Here is a 24,518-nt window from a genome sequence, read left to right as displayed (position 1 = left end):
AAACAGGAAATAAAGAAAAAGATGAGTTGAATAGCTCTTGAAAATCTGCAGTTAGTGGGCTTTAAAATGTTCCCCTAGTATTTGCATTATTCCCTAAACATGCCCTGACTAAAACACTGAGTGATAAAAACAGTTTGCATGTTAAGGTTACTGATAAGTGTTTAGCAAGACCACTGCTGTATCAGAAACTCAACAAGGATTTTATTTGTATCTGTTCAATTTTTCTTAGTGAAGATTCCCCTGTGTCACTACTGGAAACCACTGAGAAGCTCCGGAGAGAGTTAAGAGGCTGAGTCTTAAAAAAAAAAAAAACACCTTCATTTTAACTTACATTGTTCTTTTTTGGAGTGAGGAAGCTGTTAAAAGAATATGGGAAATGAGGGAACTTTAACTATTTTCCTGCAGACACTCTGTTTTTTATTAACTTCCTCCTAACAAGCATATCAGAATTTCATCAGATATTTTCTTACACATAAATAGCTCTTTAAAAAAACAAAAGCCAACATCAGACATTTGCTACTTTAAAGCCCTGAACTCTTCCTACCCGTAACCACACCAAAGGAAAGCAATGCCAGCCTGTGGCAGATGCTGCTGTCCCACAGGCTAATGCTCGGGCATGTGGTAGCTGTGGTGTGGTGAGGGCTGTCAAAGAGGTTCAGGTCTTGGGAAAGAGCTGCCTTGGCGTGGATTAGACATGTGAGCCTGGGGCAGGTCATTAAGACCAATGCTACCTTCTGAAGCCCTGCTTCTTGTCTCCCAGTAGCCAGAAGTAGAAGCTACAATAAAAATAACCTTTATAGGATTTCTTAATTAAAAAAAAAAAAATAAATAAAGAATATGTGGTTAATATCTGTTCACTCTCTCGGGTACAAGGTTTCCTTTAGGAACAGAGAACATCCCTTCAAAGAGCATGGCAATTTCTTGCTATTTTCCGGATTTTTTTGGTCTAAGAAGTTGTTTCTGTTTGGAACCATGGAGAAATAAGCTAGCTCCAGGTATTCAAAATGCCTCTTGGGAAGTGTATAGAAGTTGCAATTATAAGTCTGGAGCAGAGGATGACTAGCAGGGATTCCTTGTTTACCTGTGGCAAGAGAAACAGTGCAGAAAAGAAACGTGACAAACACACAGCTGAAAACTACTTTCAGAATTGCCAAGAAAGAATGAAGCTGAAATTCTCCGAGATTTTGAAAAGTTTTAAGGTCAGAAACAGAAACAAGGGTAGAGCAATACATCAATATCATGTTGGAGTTAAAAGATGCAGGAAAGAATCCCTGAAGAGTATATTTTGATTAATGTAAGGGCTTATGGTTGCATATTGAAAAAGGCAGTTAAAATATTTAAATAAAGACAAATAATGTAACGTTGCTTTCATTCTTCACTTCTAGTATCAATGCAGTAGGAAAAGCAGCTTGATGCCAATCACAGTCATAACTACTTCATAATTCCCAAGTTCCCTTAAAACACAAATGTAACATTTAGATACCTGCACACATAAACACGTATTTGCAAGCTTGATTATTTAAAACAAAAAATATTAGTTAATATTCCTCTACTATTGCTCATGTCTCTGAAGCTTTAGGCAGGGGTTGGGTGAGCAAAATCCCTGCAGCACTCCAGCAATCCCAGACACTTGTAAAGACTTTCAACTCAAGAAAGACATTCTGAGAATCTGTGGCTGAAGAACCGAGTTTGTTACCCAGCACAAAATGCGGCAGCACCCAAGAGGTGAGCCAGCAAATGCAATAAGTGGAGGCTACCAAGTAAGTTTTATGAAGTGCTTCAGATATGCTTTGTGTTTCCTAGGTTTGCAAAAGCATTCTGTATTTCCTCATACATTTTTTAATCCTACATAAATAGCTAAATCACATTTTAATAAAGCATCTTTGAATAAATCAAATTGTAAATGGTATATCAATATGCTAAGCTAAGTGCTCTTAAATGACAATGACTGGCAAGCTTTCGTGAAACAGTGCAACTTTTGAGTCTTCATACAGTTTTCTAGTAGTCCTACAAAGAAAACAAATAGTGAATGTATTTCAAGCTACTGAACGCTGAAATTAAAAATCAGAAACCAAGATTCATCCCAAATGACAGCAAAAGTAATACTTTAAGGCAGCCTAAACTTAGAAATAATCTGTGAGAGTCACATTTTGATGTAAAAACATATGAAATTCTGGATTTTCAGTTGTCATCAGTGTGGTATCAGATACCTCCTGACACTGAGCATCTTTTGCTTCTCAAAGTGAGGTGCGATGTCCCAGTGGAGCAGAAAGAGATCCAAAGAGTAATTTTTTCTTTTGAAAAAGACAGTAAAAAACATATTACTCTATACCTTCTGTGTGATTGTTTTACATTACTAACTCCTTTTTTTCCTACCCAATTTCTTCTGCCAACTCTGAATCTACCATAGGTTTAACAAGGATCAACCCGAATTTTAGCTTCTCCATGATAGAACAGCATACAGATTGAGCTCCAGTCAGGTAGTTACAGAATAAAACATGTCAGCACCTGCCTTACTACTATCACACATGGTGCAGAAAAAGCCCAGGCTCACACTTAAGATCTTGCTGGTAAAATTCATATCTGAAATGGCTTCTACCATCTAGCTTCTACTTTAAAGTACATTTTTAAAATGAACAACATTAATTTCAGAAATACTGGTGATATCTTACAGCAGTGACATTCAGAGTTGTTATAATCATGTTTATCATGTTTCATCTTGTCCATGGTCTCATGGGAAGAGGTGCAAAAGCCTTCCAGCTAGGAGAAAATCAGCAGCTATCCAGACTGTAAACACATGCAGATTAACACTACACTTACCACTCCAATGGGGAAAGCCAGAACAGCCATCATCCAGTCACGGAGGGAAATGAGTTTTTTCAGCTGCCTTTCTTGCTCTTGATTGTCATTTCCTTTAGTGAGAAGACTGGAAAGGTCAGTCAATACGCAGATCCCAAAGAAGACAGCCTGGATAACCTGCAAGAAAAAAATTAACCATTCTTGAGCAGTGGAAATACCAGACTTCAGAAGAGAGAAGTGGCAGTGCAAGGGTGGGTGAGGGATATTGCCTCAGAACCAAGGTGGTGAGCAGTGATCCAGTACGAGTAGAATTTGTTCACATAAAACATAAAACCAGCTTGAGATTCCAGACTGGAAGTTATCTGGGTAGGTCTGTATTAACTTAAGCTAGTTTTCTAACTGTTTGTCCAAAAGATTTATGTCCTGAGAGCACTGAAATAAATGCTATGAGGAGGATGACAGTGACGGGAAAACACACTAATTAGAGAGTTAGTAAGATAAAAAGAAACTTGATTTGTGGGTGTTGAGTTTCAAGTCCATTACCTCGGACAGAAGACCCTGTCATTGCTCTATGTATACCTTACTTTTCATGTGTCCAGTTCTGGGCTCCCCAGGCCAAGAAAAGGAGGGAACAACTGGAGGGAGTTTAGTGGAGGGCTACAAACATGACTAGAGGCCTGGAACATCTCTATTATGAGGAAAGCCTGAGATACCTGGGACTATTCAGCTCGTGTAAGTAAAGACAGAGGGGATCTTATCCATGCTTATAAATATCTAAAAGGCAGGTGTCAAGTGGATGGGCTCTTTTCAGTAATGCCCAATGACAGAACAAAGGGCAATGGGCACAAACTGGAACACGGGAAATTTCATCTTAACATGAGAAAAAACTTCTTTACTTTGAGGGTGACAGAGAACTGGAACAAGCTGCACTGAGAGGCTGTGAAGTCTCCTTCTCTGCAGATATTCAAAACCTGCCTGGATGCCTTCCTGTCTAACCTGCTATAATAAACTTGCTTTAGCAGGAGAGCTGGACTAAATGATCTCCAGAGGTCCCTTCCTACCCCTAGAATTCCTTGATTCTGCTTCTGGGAAAACCTGTGCAAATGGAAGGACTGTTTCAGTGGTGGCATTCCCACTTGCAGTTCAGTCATGTGTCACCTGCCAGGTGACGGAACTACAACTACAACCCCTACATTACTCCATAAAACTAGGCCTCAAAGTCATGGTGCTCATCTCAGAGGCGGAAAATGTGACAAGCATTCTCTGTGGAAACAAATTAAAAAAAAAAAGTGATTCTTTCTCCCACAGCAGGGCCGTATCTGGGACTTCTCCCTGCCCCAGATGGCAAAAGGCCTCCTGGAGAGACTGAGCCCCCATCACAGGTGCTGGCAAATCCACTGCTGCACTTCAGCAAACAAGTGACAGAACAAGCAAGTTGCGGGACTTATTCAAGCTCTCTTTTCATAACGTTTGTATGTTTACGCATTTGTGTGCAATATTGTAAGATAGTCTCTCGTGTTACATCATTAAATTTAAGCACCTGAACTCATGAATTTGGTACAACCTTCGTTTGTCTTAGCTTGATCACTGTTTTTCTTCCCCAGTTAACTTGTAGAATGGCAGTAAGTTAGCTTAGGAATGCCCCCGCCTGAGGACAGACCAACTTGCTCATCTTTTTTAGTACAGTTCAGAAAAAGCGTACAAAGATTGTTTGCTCCATGAGCTTGGAGCCCAGAACACAAACCTCCATGCACTGGGCAATCTCAGGTAAAAAAAATACAAAACATGGGCTTGGATCCCAAACTGCAATGTGATTCATCAAACAACATACGCATATGCTTAAAATACATATGAGATGTTTTTCAAAACAAGCCTGGAGTACTAGTTTGAAAGTCTCGTTTTAAACTTCAGCGTTCATCTAACTGGGAGCCTCATACTAAGAAGCAGGCCATCAGTAAGAAATACAAATAGCACATGTCCAGATTGTGAAAAATAAAATTTATTAAGTGCAGGTATCTGCAGAATTTAGACTACAGTAAGTACTGTAAGAAAACACCTCAGGACAGAGGACACTAATTTGGAACAGGGGAGGAAAGGAGAGAGGAAGGAAGGAAATACCAAACAGATGTTGGCTATTAGGAAGAAATCCACAGAAGTGTAATGGTTGGATGGATTAAAGTACATTCCCTTCCTCAACGATCCTCATATAACCCAAATACTTGTAAATTCTGGCTGTAAAGCTGTGAACGACAGACATTCAAATAGCCCCTAAATATCCTGTCATCAGCATAATAAAGGAGCTGCTTGTAATTCTGCTGCCATTGCCCTCCCTTCTCCCTGCTGCAGCTCCATATAATTTGCTTGATAAATAGCACAGAGCATACACCAGCAACATTACAAAACATTCCCTGAAGCCATGAAATGTGACAGACTACTAACGTTGGACCTGAATATTCGGCTAGAAAAAGGTACTACTTCAAATGACAGTCTGAAAAAGTTACCAACTTCTACATAATTCCTGAAAAACACTGTAAATAAAAGTTGGGGCTCCCTGGAGCTACATAATGGCACAAACCCCTTACGCACTTTTTCATATTATTTACGTGAAAGAAGCACTTAATAGAAAAAAATCTTGCCATATTCAGCCCTGTTTTCTACCAGACAGATGGCCTGTTTTGGAGAGAAGGAATAGAAGCACTGATTATGTATTTGCTTGAGTAAGAGATTATACCATCTACTATTTGCTAAAGAGCATGAAAGAAGGGAAAAGATTTGGGACAGGACTGGGAAAAAAAAATTATACCTAACAATAATGAGATCAATCTGGGTGTAAAGCAGTTTAGGCTGAGTACCAGGAAATAATTCCTAACAGGGAGTTCTACCAGACCATGAAATAGTTTCTCAGAGGAAGTGGTGGAAGCCTCATTGCTTGAGTCATTCAAACTGATATTGGACAAAACATTCAATAATGTACTGCAGGGAACAGTATTACGCTGGCTGGGCTTGGACGAGTGACTAATAGATTGTTTGCAGCTCTAACTACGATTCCCCGAAATGGTCTCTCTACAAAGTAACAGACTCAAACAACCACACACCCACTTTCTGAGGGAATTGAAATCGTACATCCACTAATCAATCATAAACCGAACAGCTTCTCTCTCCATTATCCTGATACAAACACACTGTTTCAAGGGAAAATATAATGATATCATGGAGAATAACTGAAAATTCCTAAAGGGAAAGACAGTACCCAAACACTTCAGAAAGTAGTTACAAAATAAACTGTTCTACAAAAAGACTACCAAAAACTCCATATAGGAAAGAGAAAATTATATATTTACTGAGAACCGTATATTCAGAGCCTGTAGCGTTCAGGGTGGAACATTTCCCACTTATTTGCACAAACTGCATATGTACAAGCACTACAACACTTTTTTCTCCCTTTCTAGAATGTACGAGAAAATTTGTCTGACAATATGAACTTTCAGGATTAGACTGAGGATGGCCAGAGCTCCATGAGTCTCAGGAGCATAAACTGAACAGCCAGATTCACTCACAATTTACATCCTTTGTGGGTCTGGCATAAGGAAAGCGTAGCATGCAGCTATTGGTGCTTTATGGTATGAAACAAATTTTTGAAGTCCACGCTCCTCAGTCTGAATGCTACAAAACAGATGTGAAAAGTTCACAGCAAGTGAGAAGAAACTCTCTCCAAGCAATATTCTCCAAATTACCCTGACATTACCTCAGATTTAGGATCATATTTTCAAAACAAGGGCCTTCTTTTGAAAATCTGCAGGTGGTGAATCTATACATGGAACAGCTCCAAACGTTAAGCAAACAAGTGAGGTTTTTTTTCTTGGAAATGTAAGCAATAACAGCGCTTTGGAGGAAATATATTCCAATTTTTACCTCTAACTACAGGTTGAAGGAAAACAGTCATTAGAAAATGACAAATACAGATTTGACGGGAAGCAGCCACACCTTCCTTACACCATGTAACAGTGATAGAGGCAGAAACTTGTAAACAGAGTATGGTAAAACAAGCAAATCATTGAAAAATGTATAAAATACTGACTTTCTCTCTATTCCATTTTTTCCCACTGAAGTCTGAAGGGGCAAATGCTCATATACTTGATACTACAGTACCTTTAAGCTTTGATACACAATGGCAAGTAGTGAAAATGACCATCTACTGTTATTTTAGTACAAAACCCTAAGGAGAGAAAAAAATTGCTACGATACTGCAGGAGAAAACGGCTAGGAATAGAAGATGAAACCAAGCAACCAAAAAACCTTCTCAAACAGTGAGATCTGTTCAGATCATGTATCAGAAAAGATTGATTTTATTGCACCTCATGAATGATTAGAATCAAGCAAACTAATCATACGTGTCTGTCTCCTTGAAGAAAACAAAGGTTTGCTTCAGTAGGACAGTTTTTCCACAAGATGTTCACTGAAGGATAGCAGACAACAGCCTCCCCATACTCCCCCGATTTCTTGGAGGCAGCCTCTGAGGCTCAGTGGCAGAAAACATATTTCCTCACAGACCTTTCTTCAGGCCATGCAGACTCCTTTCTCCCCACGCTGTTGAACTCCACAGCGCAGATACAATCTGCACAACCAAGGTCAATGGAGATTCTGTCACCATTCTTATCAAGGCAGAAAAACTACTATTAAATACACTGAATCTAGGATTTAATTGCCCATGGACTGAGATCCTCTTTCACACTAACTCTCGCAACCAGAATCGTTCCTTAGACCTCATGGTAGGAGAACTGGAAAAGGCTGTGGAATTACAGACGATTCATAGGTATTTTTTGCTCTATCTGCTTTTGACAATGAAGAATTCACTGTCCTCCAACATATCGTTTTAAAGATCATGAGAACTTACAAGATGTTTTGTGTTCCCCTCTGTGAAAAAAAGCATCTGAGTAGGCTGTGAAACAGCCAGGGCAGCCAGAATAAAACCTGTGAGTAACACCCAAAAAAACCAGCAAAAAACAAAAAAGTATGGGAAAAATGCCCATGTTTGTGCATGAAGTGCACTTGGGCATGCGTGTGTGCAGGCATACATTAGTACCTCTCTTACCCTGGTAAGCTTCCACTGGTAAGATAAAAGTGTAATTAGGAAAGACCCCAAGAGTTTGTAGATATAACCCATTTATAGGAAAACTGACTCCCTACAGGCTGACACCTCAGGGCCAGCTGCTGCAGAGCCAACAGGGGGCAGCTCCAGCCCCAGGCATTCGGCACCTCTCTGGAGACAGACAGGACTAGGATAGGTGGGAAGGTCAGCCCATGGTGGCATTGAACAGAGCCTGACAAGACAACTTTGAGCTCTACCCGTACCCAGAACCAAATTGCTGGATGTTATAGTTTTCTCCAATTCTGCATATATAAAACATGGTCTAACTTCCTTTTTGAACAACATGACTATGATTTACAGCTTCAAAGCATCTCCTTGTCACCTTGTGCCTCTTTTGCTTTCCTTCCTCCAGCCTCTAGACATTATTACTTGTCTTGCAAATATATTATGATTCAGCAATCGGGATGACTCTGTTTCAAGAAGTGGAAGTAACTTAGGTCAAATTTTAACCCTATGTCCACTGTAAGCACAACTGATTGGACTCTGTTTTGAGACCATGCTTGGTTAGGATTGTAGAGTATCAGACAGCACACTAGCACATGTAGACATTCCTGCATTCTATGAAAGCAGCTCAATGATCTGAAGTTGTGATACACTGAGCAAGTCCAGGTAAATTGATAGCAACAGGGTACCTTTGATAGAAAACACATTGTTTGTGGGACAAAGCCACAGGCTGCAGCTATTTGTTACATCTGTTACTACTGTTGACTGAATGAAGCTATAGATACTTGTCTGCTGCCAACCCACTGCTGCACAAAGTCCTGCTGCTTTTAGTCTTGGCAGTTCTCTTCCCCTCTCTATACCTTTGTTAGTATTGATAGCAAGCAGGTGATGGACATTATGCAGTCAAGTGCTAAATCTTCACATAGGAGAAGCTGACTTTAGATCAGTAGAAGAAAATCACTGTTTGCAAACAGTTGAAAGAAATGAATGAAGTGAAATATAGATGTAAAAGTAAGAAGCAACAGCATTTGAATTATTAAAATACAGGTCAGTGGAAGATGTCTAATTAGTAAATTTACAGCTAGTTAAATTCATGTGCAAACACCTTGGAAAACCATTAGGTGTGTATGCAGAATCATTATTTCTTTGCAAGGAATGGGGAAAAAGACTTGTATCTTAGAGGTCAGAGACAGAACAGCATTACTCTCGAAGTTCATTGACTGATGAAGGCTGGGGCAGACAGTCAGTCCTCCTATCATTTGGGGAGCAACCTTCTACACTGATGCCAGTACCACGGCTGTGTTGGTTTTGTCTGTCACAGCAAATTTCAACAGTGTCAAGGCTCATAGACAGGGAATGTAGCCTCTGCCCATCAAAAGCCACCCTGAGAAACCAAACGCACAGCACACAGACAAAAAGGAATGGACAAGGGAAGAAAAACAGAGTCAGTCAATGGAATACTAAATGCAAATGCTATCTACTTTATTCTGAGTTGCTTCATGGTTAGGAGTCTGAAAATACGCTTTTCTCCTTTCTCTTTTATTTACATAAATTAGAACTTTAACTCAACCAGTAAAACACTGTACTTACTTCTATAGGAAGAGTCATTAGAAATTTGCTAAGTGCACATATTTTACACTGATGGACAACGTTATAAATATCTAGCACTGCCCTCATCCAAAACAATGACTCATGTCTCCCTTTACAGCCTTCAGTTGGGGGTGGGCTCCTGTCACCAGGATGTCACATAAGAAGTCTAGTCCTTACTCGGAAATGTAACTTAATTTTCATGATTTAATCATATGGTGTGAACCAGAGCTTATAAAACATGCCCAATCCCTTACCATATGATATATGCTCAGAGACTGTTTTAAATATCCTTTACTTTCCATATAACCCCTGTAGTGTTTTCCTCTGAAGGCCACCAGGATTGCTCAAGGACAGGGTTTTAAGCCAGTGAGATTTTACAGGTACACAAAAGAAATGCAATCATTATGCATGGAAAATAAACCTGTTTAACTCTTGCGTCCAGTTTTTAAAGGTACTACATCATTTAAGCCCAAGTACTTAAATAACTACTGTGGAATAGGGGACACAGCTAAGTTAAAGAGACCTCGTGTTTCTAACAAGAAAGACACACTGTAGAATTCTACCTCTTGGAACATGTGATGTGTGTTTTTATCTGCACAGACAGAAAACCAACTTTTTCTGTAAACTAGAGCAACTTAAATAAGAAATTAGAAAGCTAAAACAGATGTGGGACCCTAAAATGTAATTTTTATAGCACTGCCTTTCAGCCTCTATTAGAATTCACAACTGCCAATAATGAAATAAAAACAAAATTGAAATATAATGCAGTTATACTGGATGCACCACTTCTTTTCTCTCTCTACCTACCCAGAGAAAAAGCCCTTACAACACTTTGGAGGGGATATATCTCAGATCATTCTGTCTTAATATGATTCTTGATTTCCTTGCAATATTACAAGTAGTCTCCTTAATACCATTTCTATTTCTATAATTACATTTATAATTCCTTACCACAACAGATCAAGCTGGAATATGGTATCAGAACTGTTTGGTAAGGTTTTAATTTTTAGAGGCAAATATATATACATATATTACATATATATAAACATATATATATATATATATATATATACTTTTTACAGTGCTCCCAACAACAAAAGCTGCTCAAGAGGACAACAATTCAGACAACCATGTTAAAGTACTACTATAGCTCAGTTATGCTGCATAGATGACATTTCCACCGTGATCTCAGCATGAGAGGCCATATGCCATCTGCTCAGAAGTGCTAACAGCGTGGCATCCGCTACGACTATCAGGTGAAGAGATGAAATGGACAAACATATAAAGTAATAATGACAAAAATCTGACTAAATGATCAGAGAGAGTTAAATTTTCTCAAATCTTCTGCATTACTTTTAGCTGTGTCATTCTTCTCTATATTCATGTCTTCCTTCTTCCTCTAAAAACCATAGGCATTTTTCTGGATGCTTTTGAGTTACAGATGCTTGGATATCTTATTATGATTTTAACTAATACACTCAAAGAAGCAAGTTCATTGAAGCAGCACTGAAGAAATTATTATTCTATTTTTATCCTTTTGATTTTAAATTGTTTTGACTAAACTCATTTTCTAATAATCCCCATTTTGTTCCTTACTCTTTTGCATTGTGTATAGAAAAGCTGCCATTACTACTTATTGTATCCTGCTTATAAGACAGTATAATTTTATTAAACTTATGTAATCAATTCAGCAAACATGTCTAATACAGTTTATTCAGAATAGATTATGATTCTATTAGGTTATATCTTTTATGTTTCTCTTTGCTAACGCCTAATCTTATTAGGATTATACTGCTCAGAAGTCTATGTCATTATTTTGGCTTAAATGCTGGTTTTACACATCTCAACATGATGGGTACAGTCTCTGCAGAGTGGCCTTGCATTCAACCAGCAGGAATGGCAGCTCTCTAGACAATGCTTGGGATAGCTAGCTGAGACGCTAAGACTTGTTCTGCAGCTGTCTGTGCTAAACTGAGCTTTAGGATAAGGTTTCTGATGGCTGGAAAGTCCCTAGAACATTATGGGTTAGCTAATCCCAAAAGAAATTAAATTTTATTAAGTACAGAAGTTTCCCAAGGAAATGTCTTGCTTAAAGTTCATAAACTTCAGCACTGCAACAACTTTTTCATGTTTAGAAATACTGTTTGAAAGCCACTAGAGGGAAGCAAATTTGACAGACAAAATTTTAAAAAAAAAATATAGAATCCTTAAAGCATGACAGTGGCTGCTTTTTATACTTTTTCTTTTTTAATGAGTAAGGTAATTGCTGAACCTACAAAAGGCAATAACTGATATATCTCAGCAACATGGTTTCAGAGTTGGGAATGTAAATGGAAAAGGCATTACAGTCTTCTGAGACAGCAGCCTCAGCTCTCTCCTAGCATGTCTGCAGGAAATAAAAGATTGTAATCCCTCTGCCTTCTGAGCACTGGAAAAGCAATAATGAATGACTCCACATGCCAGTCCAGCAAGGTGGGCTATTAAGTCATACTGTCTCAGTCAGACCATTCTCCCTCTCCTTAGGGAAGACATGGGAAGGAAACATTATGCCACCTCTTCATATATCCAAACTATCAGCAGCACACAAAGTAAGTCAGTCATCGTGAAAAACAACTTAGACTGCAGCAAAGGGTGCTGTTATTTAAGTTCCACTTAGGGAAAAAAAAAAGAAAAAAAGAGAGGCCATAATCCTGTACAGTAATTATGAAGCACATGGTTAAATGAAAGGTTATCTAACGTGCTATATTGTCCTCATAAGTGAGACTATTCTTTACAAAACATTTCAAGCAAGGCAATATATGTTACAAAGAGCTGCAGTTCATGGGAAAAAAAGGAAGTGTTCATTATCTTACATCTCTAATGAAAACATGGGAAAACCCTGACATAAACTAACTGCATTTAAATTAAGTATTAGAGAGAGGTTGAGCGTTCACTAGGTGTGTGGCATTTCAACTCTGAATAATGGTACTTCCCCACTCACATTGTCTATCACAAGAATAAATCTCAAGGAAAATCAAGGATTTGTTTCCCTACGGCCCATTGGTGAAAGTGGGGCACAGAGCTGCTCAGGGTCGTGCAACAAGCCAGCAGGGAGCAGGAAGTGAACTTGGAGCCCTGATCTCCAGGCAGCTCTCTGACAATGGATCACACTGTTTTCTCTGCGCCTGCACTCCTACTTATATTACAGTCAGAGTTATTTCACTGCATATGAGGAAAGCACTCCTGGCTTGCTTAGAGAAGTAGCAAGGTCAATTTCTATCCCTCCAAACAAAGCCATACGATTGCTGTATAAATTCACTTTTCCCCTCACACAGATCATGTTAATCACAACTAAGACCTTTTTTTGCCTAGCTGTATCTTTCAAAGCTTCCGAATGGATAAATAATCTAATCCTTGTGCCAACCAGCAAGAGTCACCAAGTTCAGAAATAAAACAGTTTTGAAGAGCTTGCACAGTGATTTTGAGCAACATTAGACTGAAGAAACCTTTTGTATTTTTTCTTTCACTTGTTCTACTCCACATGAGTTTGTGTGGCTGCAAACTGAGCATAGCATACAGTATCCCTGCAGGACAGAGCGCTGGACAGAAGAAACACAGTCGTCCCATCCAGAGCCACCTCATCTGCTTCCTTCAGACTGTCCTTGGAGGAAGATCCTGAAGAGCAGATGGCATGGAGCCCTATCTTGCCTTATATACTGGTGAAGGCAAACACCCCCCTTCCCCTTTCTAACTCTAATCAACATTTGACAGTTTCCAAACTAATCTTTTGGACATTACTGTTTACTGTTTTTATTTGTTCATTACTTTTTATTTCACTTTCAGAAGGAAAATAAGGGATTAACTGGAGAAAAGTCTAAAAGTACACCTCCCTGCACATGTTAGTTAGCTGTTTTATACCAACTACTTGACATCACACTAGGTTCCAAATTTATCCAGTTTAGATTCTGTCTGCTCTGTCATTGTACACATACTGATAATCAGAAGATAAACTTTTCTTTCTCAGTAAATGCCATAATTTTAACAATAAGCTGTCCCTTATCCTTCTCTGGGAAACAAGAGGCCCAAATGACATCTCGTGGTAGTAGAGAAAGCAGCGGATTACTACAGAAAAGAAACCTGTGCTTGTACAGTGACTGCATTTTGGATTCCTTGTGGCAGAAGAGGCACAAAGCAGTACGTTGTAAAGCACCAGCCTACACATGTGGGAGCCCAGCACAGAAAGAAAGGCATCTATCTGTGCCTGTGGAGGGACACAGACAACTGGTCAGCTGGGCAGATCCTATCAGTAAATGCACAAGTGTCACGTATCTTCCACTAACACTCTCAGCACTCTATGACCGATGACTCCATGGAGCAGATAGGTGTGGTGCCCTCCGCGGCTGCAATCGCAGTGCAGCTGGGGATTAGGGCTGTGCTGTACACACTCTATGCTGAGTCACCCAAAGAACTCCCTGGGCAGTCCCGGGAACTCCCCAGACAAATTGTGCAAGAGGAAATAATGAGCAGAGCCCACATTGGCCCCACCAGAGGTCAGGGGATCGATGGAGCCCCAGTCTAGCGTGTCTGACAGATGAGAGATGATGTGACAGGGCTGGGGAGCCAGGGAGTTGCAGCAGCACTGGAACAGCCCAGGCGGCCCCAGCTCTGTGCTCATGCAGGAACTGATGGGCTTGTGTGTTTGTACAAGCTCTACACTGGATGGGGCAATTCCTGCACGCAGCAGAGATGATTTTAACTAGTCAATAGAAATTCATCATGCATGTACTGGAGTGGTGACGTGGGAGCACAGCCAGCTGGTAATAAGCATTCACCAAACCCAATGAAAAAGCTGTTGCAGGGACACATGCAGTGGAGTGTCCTGTCATCAGTGACAACAACTGGCCACAATGTCCCAGCAGTGACAGCATTTGCACAGGAGTGTTATCTCACACAAAATATCCGCTTAAATCAGTTCCTTTACACATGCACCAGTGTTAGCATAGCTTGGACCAGAAGAACCTCTGAAAATGAGAGCCCACCACCACACAAGCTGTCAGAAATTAAGTCGCAATCAGATTTAAAGCATTACCCCAAAGTGTAAGGACATTTGTTCAAGTAAATACATCTGGCATCACCATCAGACTTTATGTAAGGTACCCATAATTTTGACTTACAGAATACAAGATACTTTCCCAAAATATCCACTAAATAAACACATTCCAAGATCCTGCCCCCTCCTCACAACACAAAATTGCTGGTTACACAGATAACATTCATATGTATTAGTGGTTTCGGGCAATGTCCATTTATTTATAATACAGCCACTATCCATTACAGCACCACACACAGGCACCAATGGCATCTTCTAAGCATCACTTTCTGTGTTCAGATCACCAGTAAACATGCAGACACAAAACTTGCACACAAGAGTCCCTAATCAAAGCAACTGACCTGAGATGTTCATATCTGACTAAGAGCAAGACTGGGTTACGTTCATCCTCTAGCTGTTGATCAGCTGATCAGCCTGGAATCCTGGCTCTGAGACAGATTACAAACTTGACATGATATGGTCTGAGCATGGATCCCAACCCCTAAGTTCTCCTGCCATGAAAGCAGGGCCAAGTGCTATACACTCAGCCAAGATGAGTCCCCCCTGAATACTACCTAAGAACTACTCTGTGGACCTCCTTCTCCTGTGTTTAGGAAGACTTAGAGTGGACTAGGCCTGTATTCAAAAGATGTGATGCTGCACAGTGTATTCTGACACCCGGACCCTGATTGTGAAACTTAGAAGGCAGGTGCACAAAATTCAGTTTTCAAAAACCAGATCTGTAACAGTGGATGGAAAAGACAAATCACAGAATCACAGAATATCCTGAGTTGGCAAAGATGCACAAGGATCATCACATCCAACCCTCACCTCCACACAAGACCACCCAAAATCCAAACCCTATGTCTGAGAGCATTGCCTAAATACTCCTTGAAGTCCATCAGCTTCGGGCTGTGCCCACTGCCCTGAGCAGCCTTTTCCATGCCCATCACCCTCTGGTGAAGAACCTTTTCCTAACACCCAACCAGACCCTCTCCTGATACAGCTCCACACAGCTCCGTCACCAGACAGCACAGCTCAGTGCTGTCAGTCCAGTCCTCCCATGAAGCGCTCCAGGCCACCATGAGGCTTCCTCTCAGCCTCCTCTGTTCTGCGCTGAATAAACTGAGGGACTTCAGCTGCTCCGCATACACCTTGCACTCCAGACCCCTTACTGTCTTCATATCTCTCTTTTACATTTTCTGATAGTTCTATTCCTTCATATATTGTGCCTCAAACCTGCACTCAGTGCTAAAGGTGAGGCTGAACAGTACAGAGCAGAGTGGGACTATTCCTTCCCTCAACTGCATGGCAATGCTAGCTTCCAGGCAGATTCCAGAGCTGCTGATACCAACTTTTATGCAACTCTAAAAGAAGATTATGTACTAAGAGATGCCTCTTCTACACCCATTTCAACCCAAAATGAACTTAAATTATAATTCCTGTTTCAAAAAGACATACATTACTGACCATGCCAGAGTCTAGAAAGTCCATCCTTTCTGCTAAAGTGTGCCAATGTAAGAGTCCACAGATGTCTTTGTGGCTTATGCTGGGGTCCCAGTCCTTAGTTCACATTCCACATGGGAAATATAATTGCTAAAAAGCTTGAACTTTGGCTGAAGCAAGAAATAGAAACCAGAAATCAGGACTGCTTCCTTCTGTCTCATCCTCCTTCTCCACAGAATATGCAAATGGGACAGAGACACTCTTCAAGTATAGCTCTCTCTGAGAATGTTCAATCATTCTGCTTTTAAAATACTCTGCCTAGCGGAAAACCTCTTGGTCTCACTGCAGAATTCGTATATAATATTTCTTCAGATATTCCTGAAACCATAAGCAACACACATACCTGACATGTCTTCAACTTCAAGACTCAGTAAATTTACCTTGTTCTTCCCATTCCCCGTAAGGGTGGAGGCATGGTGAGCTCTGGCCGTGTCCAAAACTGTATTATTCTGCTGTTAAGACCACACTCTTTGACTACTCCATTTCTAATTATAAACAGTTAGGTACTGCAAGAGTCAGCCTACTTAACCACGAAGACTGTCCAAACAGATAATGCCTCAGTGCATTACAAACTGGCTGGGTGCTTAGCCTTTTGACTTCAAAGGTCCTCTCTCATAGCTCAAGCAGTGTCTTCTATCTACTTCACAAAAGTTTTGACAACAGATAAAATTGTGATATGACTATATGGATTATATAAATCAGATTTGTTAATTGTTCAGTTTGTTAACCGCACATAGGTTACTAGATACGATGCCAACTTTGCAAAAGCAATACTTTACCAGATGTACAGGGAAGAGTTGCAAGAGAAATTGTTTTCTTCGTGTACGTAGGGAGCATGTGCATTCACAGGGGGATCAAAATTAGTATTACATTTCAAGGAGCAAAGTAGTAAGTACAGTAACAGTTACAGCACTGTAACTGTTTTTATGAGGCCCATGAAATTTTATTTACCTCAGTGAAGGTATTGCTTATATCTGCTTCCAAAACATCCAAGTTAGAAAACCGACGGTGTTTAAGAGGTTTAATATGAGTTAATAAGCCCATTAAAAAAACTGCAATAAAATCTACAACAAATATAGCAAATCTAATGAAGGTTGGAAAGCATTGCCTTTTGGTAGCAGAACACTGAAACAAAACAATAACCCAGAAAATATACATTGGCTCCACATTAAAATGCCACAGTTTGTTTTCACATAAAATTATATTAGTTAATCTTTTGGAGGGAAATATAAATTAAATACTGCTTTGATTTATAAAAGGCTTGACATCCACCTGTTAACCTGCACACATGCACGCATAAAATGAAAGCACATTCTGTTGCTGTAGGAAAGAATTTATTCTACCCAGGCAGCTTTGATCCAGATAAGGATTTTGACAAAACATATATTTAATTTAAAAGCAAAATATGATATAGTATAATAAAGCAGTACAATTGTCATTAATATAAAATTATAAACCAGGTATTTCATCTCTACAGTAACAGCATTTGTACTCATGATAAACATAAGATGAGCCCATTGCTACACAGTCAATTTGATAAGCAAGAACAAAAAAAGAAACAGCAGAAAGGAAAGCCACATATATTAGCCATATTTTTTCAATCATGTATGCTAAAAGGTAAACCATCACATAACAATTTCCATATTGTGTCTTTAAAAAAAACAAACCAATTGGTTTATGTATCATGGTGTTACTACAGCATAGAAACATCTCTCTACTGACATTCTCCTCATCTGTATTTTGTGGGGATTCTTAAGAGTTCATATTTCCCACGTTTTCAGATGTTAGATGGAGACAGCGTAAAAAGGGCTTTTGACTTCGTAAACCACATCTGAAGAAATCAGAGCAAGAATCAGAAAGGATCTCAGGTGCTTCACTGTAGCTTTGTCCTCAATTCAAACAACTTAGCCAATCTGTATTTATTTTCCTTGTAGATGTAAGGATGGTCAGCTTCAGATGGGGATCTTCCCTTTGATATTATTCTACTTTTACCACCTCTTCTTTCAGAGAAACTGGAATCTGCTAAGGGATCAAAGAGATGACCTACTTTCTAATCTCTGTCTTATATATATGATTCTAAATGTTGCACAAGAAGAGGAAACTATGTGGAACTGTCATAATCCAGCCTAGTTAATGGTTTCAGTGTATATGACCTGGAAATATAAATCAATTGTATACTGTAAAACATCTATCAAGCTACAGAGTTTTAAAAACACAACAGAAAATCATAAATCAGGGACCAAGTGCTGGCTATATTAAAAAAAAAAAAAAAAAAAAGAGTTAAGTCCTCAGAAACTATAAAATGTGCTTCTATATTCTTCATTTCTTCATTCTTTTTAATAGTAGTCTTTCTCACAGCTCTATTATTAAAGATTTTTTTTACAGATCAACACACTTATCCAGAGCAGAGAGAAGTGTGAGATGCAAGACTTAGAAATTCCTTGTTGGTGGCCATTTTATAACAAAGCTGGAATAGTATATCTGTTAACTTCAGTGTCTGCATAATAGTGGTGTGGCTGTGATGTGGCTCCTCTTAAAACACTCAGTAGCACAAATGCTAGCTAGATATTGCAATAACTACTGAGAACCTTGGATGTGTTCTCCACGCACATAAATGAATTAAAAAATACACTATCAGGGTAGATGACAGATCATGAGCACGCATGCCACATTATCACCTGACCAAGAAACAGGATTATCAACACTGATATTTTTAACTGATAACATGATTGAGCAGTTCTAAAACACAACGGAAGGAGACGGATGTGTAATTGTAGAAGAGCATTAACATTTTGAAGAACGAGGTTTTCAACCTCTTAGTCAGCATCCACTTTGACAACACCTTAGGAAACCTGGGTCAGTGCCAAATATGACCTGACTGCAGAAGGGGCCTGACTAGATGACCTGGGTTCCCATCCAACCAGAACGATGCTATGATGGCATCAAATCAGGACACTCATCAGGGAAAGTCTTTAGTCATGTCAAAGACTGTGAAATTTCTTCTCTACTAGAAAAACTCAAATGTATGTCTTGAGTGACCATATCTGATCATGGCAGCTTTAACAATTCTGAAGTTTCTGTACTATGTATTGACTTCCTACAGTCATTATTAGTTTAAACTTTTATGAGGACAGACACTACAGCAAGGGTACTTGGTCTGTACTCTGCTGGTGAAGAACATAAAACATTACTCCATTTGGGGGGAAAGAAAAATAGGGGGTTTGCATCAACTGAGGATTTGTATAACGGATTATTACTAACATGTACCAGGTAGCATCTGATCGTATACTTATACAGAAACAATAACAACAAAACTTGAGATCATTCTGTGACTACAATGGCAGCAAAGACTAGCTAGGCTCAATTCACCCATCAGATTTAAGACAAGCTGTTTTGCATGTTTCAGCGTGTTTCAGTCACTGACTCACACTCAGAGCAAAGACAAGCAGCTGGCTGCTCCATTGCCATTTACTGTCAAACAGGTCAGTATGTTCTCTGACTGTTCACACAGTAACACACCCTTTAAAAGCTTCTGTTCCATTTTTTCAAATATAATCACAAGTTGACCTCTCAATTCTCTTGTGCCTGCCCAAAATATGCTTCTATCTCCATGAAACCAAAAGACATTTAAACCAAAAGTTTTGTCTTTTGCATGTAATTTTACACTCTTATTATTTCCCAGTCTTATAAGGAATTCCTGTATCCTGTGTCCAACTTCTGGTTCACATTAAGGTGATGCTATACATTCTTTGCTGAAGTCTTCATCTTGGTATGTCATTGTGGATCTTTCTAAGCCCTGATGCCAGCAGCAAACTGATATCAATTCAACTTTTACCAAGATCAAACATTTGTTAAGAAAAGTCACTTAACCTACAAGAAACTTTTCACTTAATCATCTGTCAGACAACTCAGAATCACAGAATAACAGAATCGTAGGGGCTAGAAGGGACCTCCAAAGATCATTGAGTCCAGCATCCCTGCAACCTGGGCCTTCTACAGCAGGCAAATTTGCAATGAAATGCAGCACTTATGTATTTTCTTGAAAAAATGTTATTGAAGTTCTACAGCCAGCCTTTCCAAGAGTTAATGGCATAACACAAATATCAACCTATAGAATGTACTAAGGACTTGAATTTCCATAGGTTTTTGGCATCTGTGTGCAGTCTAGACAAGATGCTAACAAGTGAGGACAGAAATGTTTTCTTTTCACTTTGTGGAGGCATTTGTCAATGAAAATGCAAGAAAGGGACGTGTATGAGAATGCGTAGTCAAGCAGTTTGTTTTGTTGCTGGTAATGGCTGAAATCAAAACTTCACTTGGTCTTGGGGTATTAGTCACCTTAGAGGTATCTGTACACTTCAAAAATCGACCAGTCTCAAAAGAAGTCTGTCATTATTGTTCATTAAAATTAAATAACAGAGAAAGGATCCTGAATATTAATGCCAGTTACAGCACCCTAATCACATACGTCATGGTCTGCAAAGATACATTCAACAAGAAAAGAAAACAAGAACATGGAGACTGCAGTAGGGCAGAACTGTTCTACTCTCTCTTCCTTGATAAAAAGTCATGACCTACATATCCAAACACACATGCTATTTCAAAACAACATTTATTCACATCCTCAATATAAGTTCTGTTACATTTCCTCCTCTCTTTGGCTCTGCAGCACGTTCTGTGTGCAGTATTCCTCAAGCTATCTACTTCACTGAAGCCAGTGGGTGCCTAACTTTAATTGCAGCAATACTTCTGAAATATCCCACTTTTTCTAATCATATTTGTTATTATTAAATGAATATGCAAAGCCTATATGAGGTATTTTCAAATAAGTCACTCTGAAGATCCATAACCAAGTCTTATATGCCCTGTCGTATGAAATTTATTTTGTTGTTCTTATTTTTTCATTAACGTTCAGAACATTTGATAAAATATATCTTGGTATATATACAATATGTATTATATATCTATATATATACATACATATTATGTATACAGTGTATACAATATATATACAGTATACATTTTATACCATTATGTATTTTTATAAAATATATACTGGTTCCATATCCTACAAATTAAGATAAAAATATAGTTAAGACAGTTACACAGTATTGTATTTTTAGTTTATTGAAAGAAACTGTGAAACAAATTTACAGATGGTTAAGTGTTACAGCAAAGTACAGATCCCTTTAACATTTACAGTTTAGACTTCAAAAGAAATTGAAAATGAAACCCACTACACATCATAATACAAGGTACAAAGCACTGGAAAATTACAGTTTGTTATACTTGATGACATTTTCCAATGAAACAACAGTAGCTAATTTTATTGTCACATTTTACAGATAAACTGAGCACACAGTTTACAAATTGTGATGAGATGTGAAAACACAGGAGATTCAGGAACAAGAAGACAATCAAAACTCCTGACTGCATTAGACTAGTTGAATAATCCTTTTGACCTTGACAGAAGACAGTTGGAAGAGATTTGTCAAGATATGAATACCTGCCTCCTTTAAAGACATCTTTGAAAGGCCGTGCTTAAATACACAGTCCCAAATAAGCACCATTTGCTTTCTCCTCCTGCTCATAAAGGTAAGCCAACATGGTAAGTCTACCATGGAAAAAAATAATTTTCAGGTGGTAACAGAGCATAGTTACAGACCCTGGCAACTCTTACAAATCTAAGAGTCTGCTTCATGTTTCAGTTTGTCTATTTAAAAGATTAAACATGTATTTCTAATTGGCTTCATGTGAAAAAGAGCCTTCACCCAGTCTAATCATCAGTCTAATGTTCTTTTGTTTTAAATGTTCAAACTAACATACATCTACATACTAAATGAAGATAAGACACTAGCAACATCAAATGATAACAATGTGCATTCATTTTACTAAGATGTGAATGACAACATGAATGCAATCCAGAGGCCTGAAAATGGGATGAAGAATGCACTAACAAAGCTAAATTCTCCACTCATTTGTGAGAAAAGAACAACAAATCTAGTGTAGTTTTCAAAGTAAAATTGCCACAAGAAAATTTGGACTAGGATTAATCAAGAATAAAACACCTAAAATTATTTTGCTGCCATGATTGTTTACTACTAATTAGGCTGATAATTTTTTCACACTCCATTTGCAGCAACATCTTCTGTTTGAAGTGTTGTAAAGATGTTGTGTTTGTCCAATACAGAAACAAACACTTGTAAATTTCCCTTTTTGATGGTTCTATACTTTGATTAATTCAAAGTGAATATTATGACTTTTATGACTTCAGAAAAACTGGCTTTTAGATATTTATGCATTTTCCTACTCTTGAGCACAGGAAGAAATGGTCATATGAAGCATTTGATGACAGCCAACTTTGGCTCTTGACATTGTTGACCTGTGTCACGGTTGAGACAAGATAAAAAAAAATTGTGGACAAGTCTTGATGAGTACAAATATTGATATTGCTTCCTTTTGCTATTGAGGTTCTTCAGAAAATGCACCAATTAACTTGGTGAGTGTAAAAGGTCTGAAGCATGCTTGGTCTGCAGATCTGCCAGAAAAGAGGGAAGGAAGGGTGTTTATCATGAAACTGGGTCTGATGAAGCTTAAAGCTCAAATCAGATAAATCATTTAGGATATAGATTTTCAAATGATAAAAATTTGAAAGCTGCTGTCATATGATTAGATGTTAAAATAGCAGCTACTCCCAAAATTAAGTGTATCTGGAAGCTATCTACTATGCTTAACAGCACTCCTGCGGAAACAGATACACGACCTTATCCTGGTGTCAAGTGCAAGGCAGTCTTCAATGCTGGGGACGCAGTATGAGCCATGCTCTACAGCAGAGTGAAGCAGATGACACCAAACCTTGCCCCATTATTCTAAAACTTGTTACTAGGGTTCACTTGATCCTTTTTGATATTCTAATATATTCCAGAACATGATTTTGCATCTTTCTTTTTTAGATCGATTTTCTTTAATTAAGTCAAAGACCTTTTTAGGCCACCCAGCTGAAGGAGATTATTCATTTCACTGGAAATTATTCAGAAAAGATTAATTTCATGCTCCGGGATGGGAATGCAAAAAATGTACTCATTATAAAATGTGCTTGGAAAAAATCCTTTTAAGAAATAGAGTAAGCCATAAATCCTCACTGTCCCCAAAGAAAGGTGTTAATTAATGAGATGATCAAAAATTGTAAACAGAAAACATAAATTAAAAAAAAAGCTAAAAAACCCCAGAGTTTGTGAATTAACTCGACACACATTCCACTTCAGCATGCCAGCCCACTACTTTTTATTGGACCTTTGTTCTCCTTTCTTTCTTATATAATCGCAAAAACAGTCAGCAGTATTCTGCCTTTATCTCTCAAAACCTTTGGGCACAGCTGGCATTGCTTTTTTTCCTCAAACTAGGCAATCCCCTCACCAGCTGTGAAAGCAGGATCCCTGTTCCTAGGATCTCTCAAAGGCTGCAGCGGTGGCTGTGTTCATGAGCAGGGACAGAAGTGTACCTAACCCAACCCTGCTCTCCTCTTGCATGAGCACGGACACCTGGGAACCAATTGGCAGACTGTGTAGGCACTGCATGGCTGGGAGGACTCCCTGGTCCACCCACAACTGCCCTCCATTCCCCCAGGTGAGCTACACTGCATGGCCCCTCAGCCTACATGCCAGCAGCACTGCTGCGGAACTGCAGTGGCAGTGCAGCAGGGCCCCTGCACACAAATGCATCTCACACATAGGCTCAAGCGTTACATAGCTGCGTGCTACAAAATACACTGATAAATATGGGCATGTACAAAATCAAAAAGACAACCAGAAATGTATGTTCCTCTGTGCAGAATGCATACAACAGTCTCAGCCCTGCTTTCAAGAAGAAACCTTCACATGCAAGGGCCTGATATAGGAAAACAGGGCCATTAGTCATGAGGCTTGGGGACAGAAGAAATATTCACAACACATTTTTTGCAGTCTCCTCCACTGTAACTCCCCGACCTCTTACAAATTTTTAAACAAATAATGAATAGTAATATTCAAGAAAAAATTGTCCAGGACAAGTAAAGCAATAAACCAGGGTGATGAAACGCGTTCCTCATATTTCTTCCTCCATTCAGATCTGCAGCTCCATGAAGACAGTAACACAGTAAACAAGCCTCCTCCTCCTCAACACACTTCAAGTCATTCTTCCCACACACAGCTGCCACGATCATGCATATTTCAAAGCCTCCATCTGGGCTTGACAACTGTACCTTCCTCTCTTGCAGCCAAAAGAAATACACGTCCTACTCAAACATGCATGGACGGTATCATGCTGTTTACTTCAGAAGAGAAGCTGCCGCTGGTGCTCCACAAAGTAGGTCAGGTGGGCGGAAGCCCCCATGTAAACCTTCATGCTAACTGCCTCGGTTCGACCCACTATGCATTCATTTTCCCCCTTTCCAGCTAAAAGTTGTCTCCAGGCAAAATGCAAGGA

The 24,518-nt window shown here is 39.2% G+C and overlaps 1 protein-coding gene across 1 annotated transcript in view; it reads right to left on the bottom strand.

The window, feature by feature from the left end:
* Window positions 1–24,518, bottom strand: part of AIG1 (androgen induced 1) — a 118,479-nt gene that overhangs the window by 77,729 nt on the left and 16,232 nt on the right. Inside the window, exon 2 of the mRNA XM_048934930.1 lies at window positions 2,821–2,976. Coding sequence (XP_048790887.1) covers window positions 2,821–2,976 — 156 coding nt within the window. The remainder of the gene's footprint in view (window positions 1–2,820; window positions 2,977–24,518) is intronic.

The sequence above is a fragment of the Lagopus muta genome, chromosome 2 (genome assembly GCF_023343835.1).
Source record: "Lagopus muta isolate bLagMut1 chromosome 2, bLagMut1 primary, whole genome shotgun sequence".
Classification (NCBI taxonomy): domain Eukaryota; kingdom Metazoa; phylum Chordata; class Aves; order Galliformes; family Phasianidae; genus Lagopus; species Lagopus muta.
This window is presented reverse-complemented; position numbering and strand designations above follow the sequence as displayed.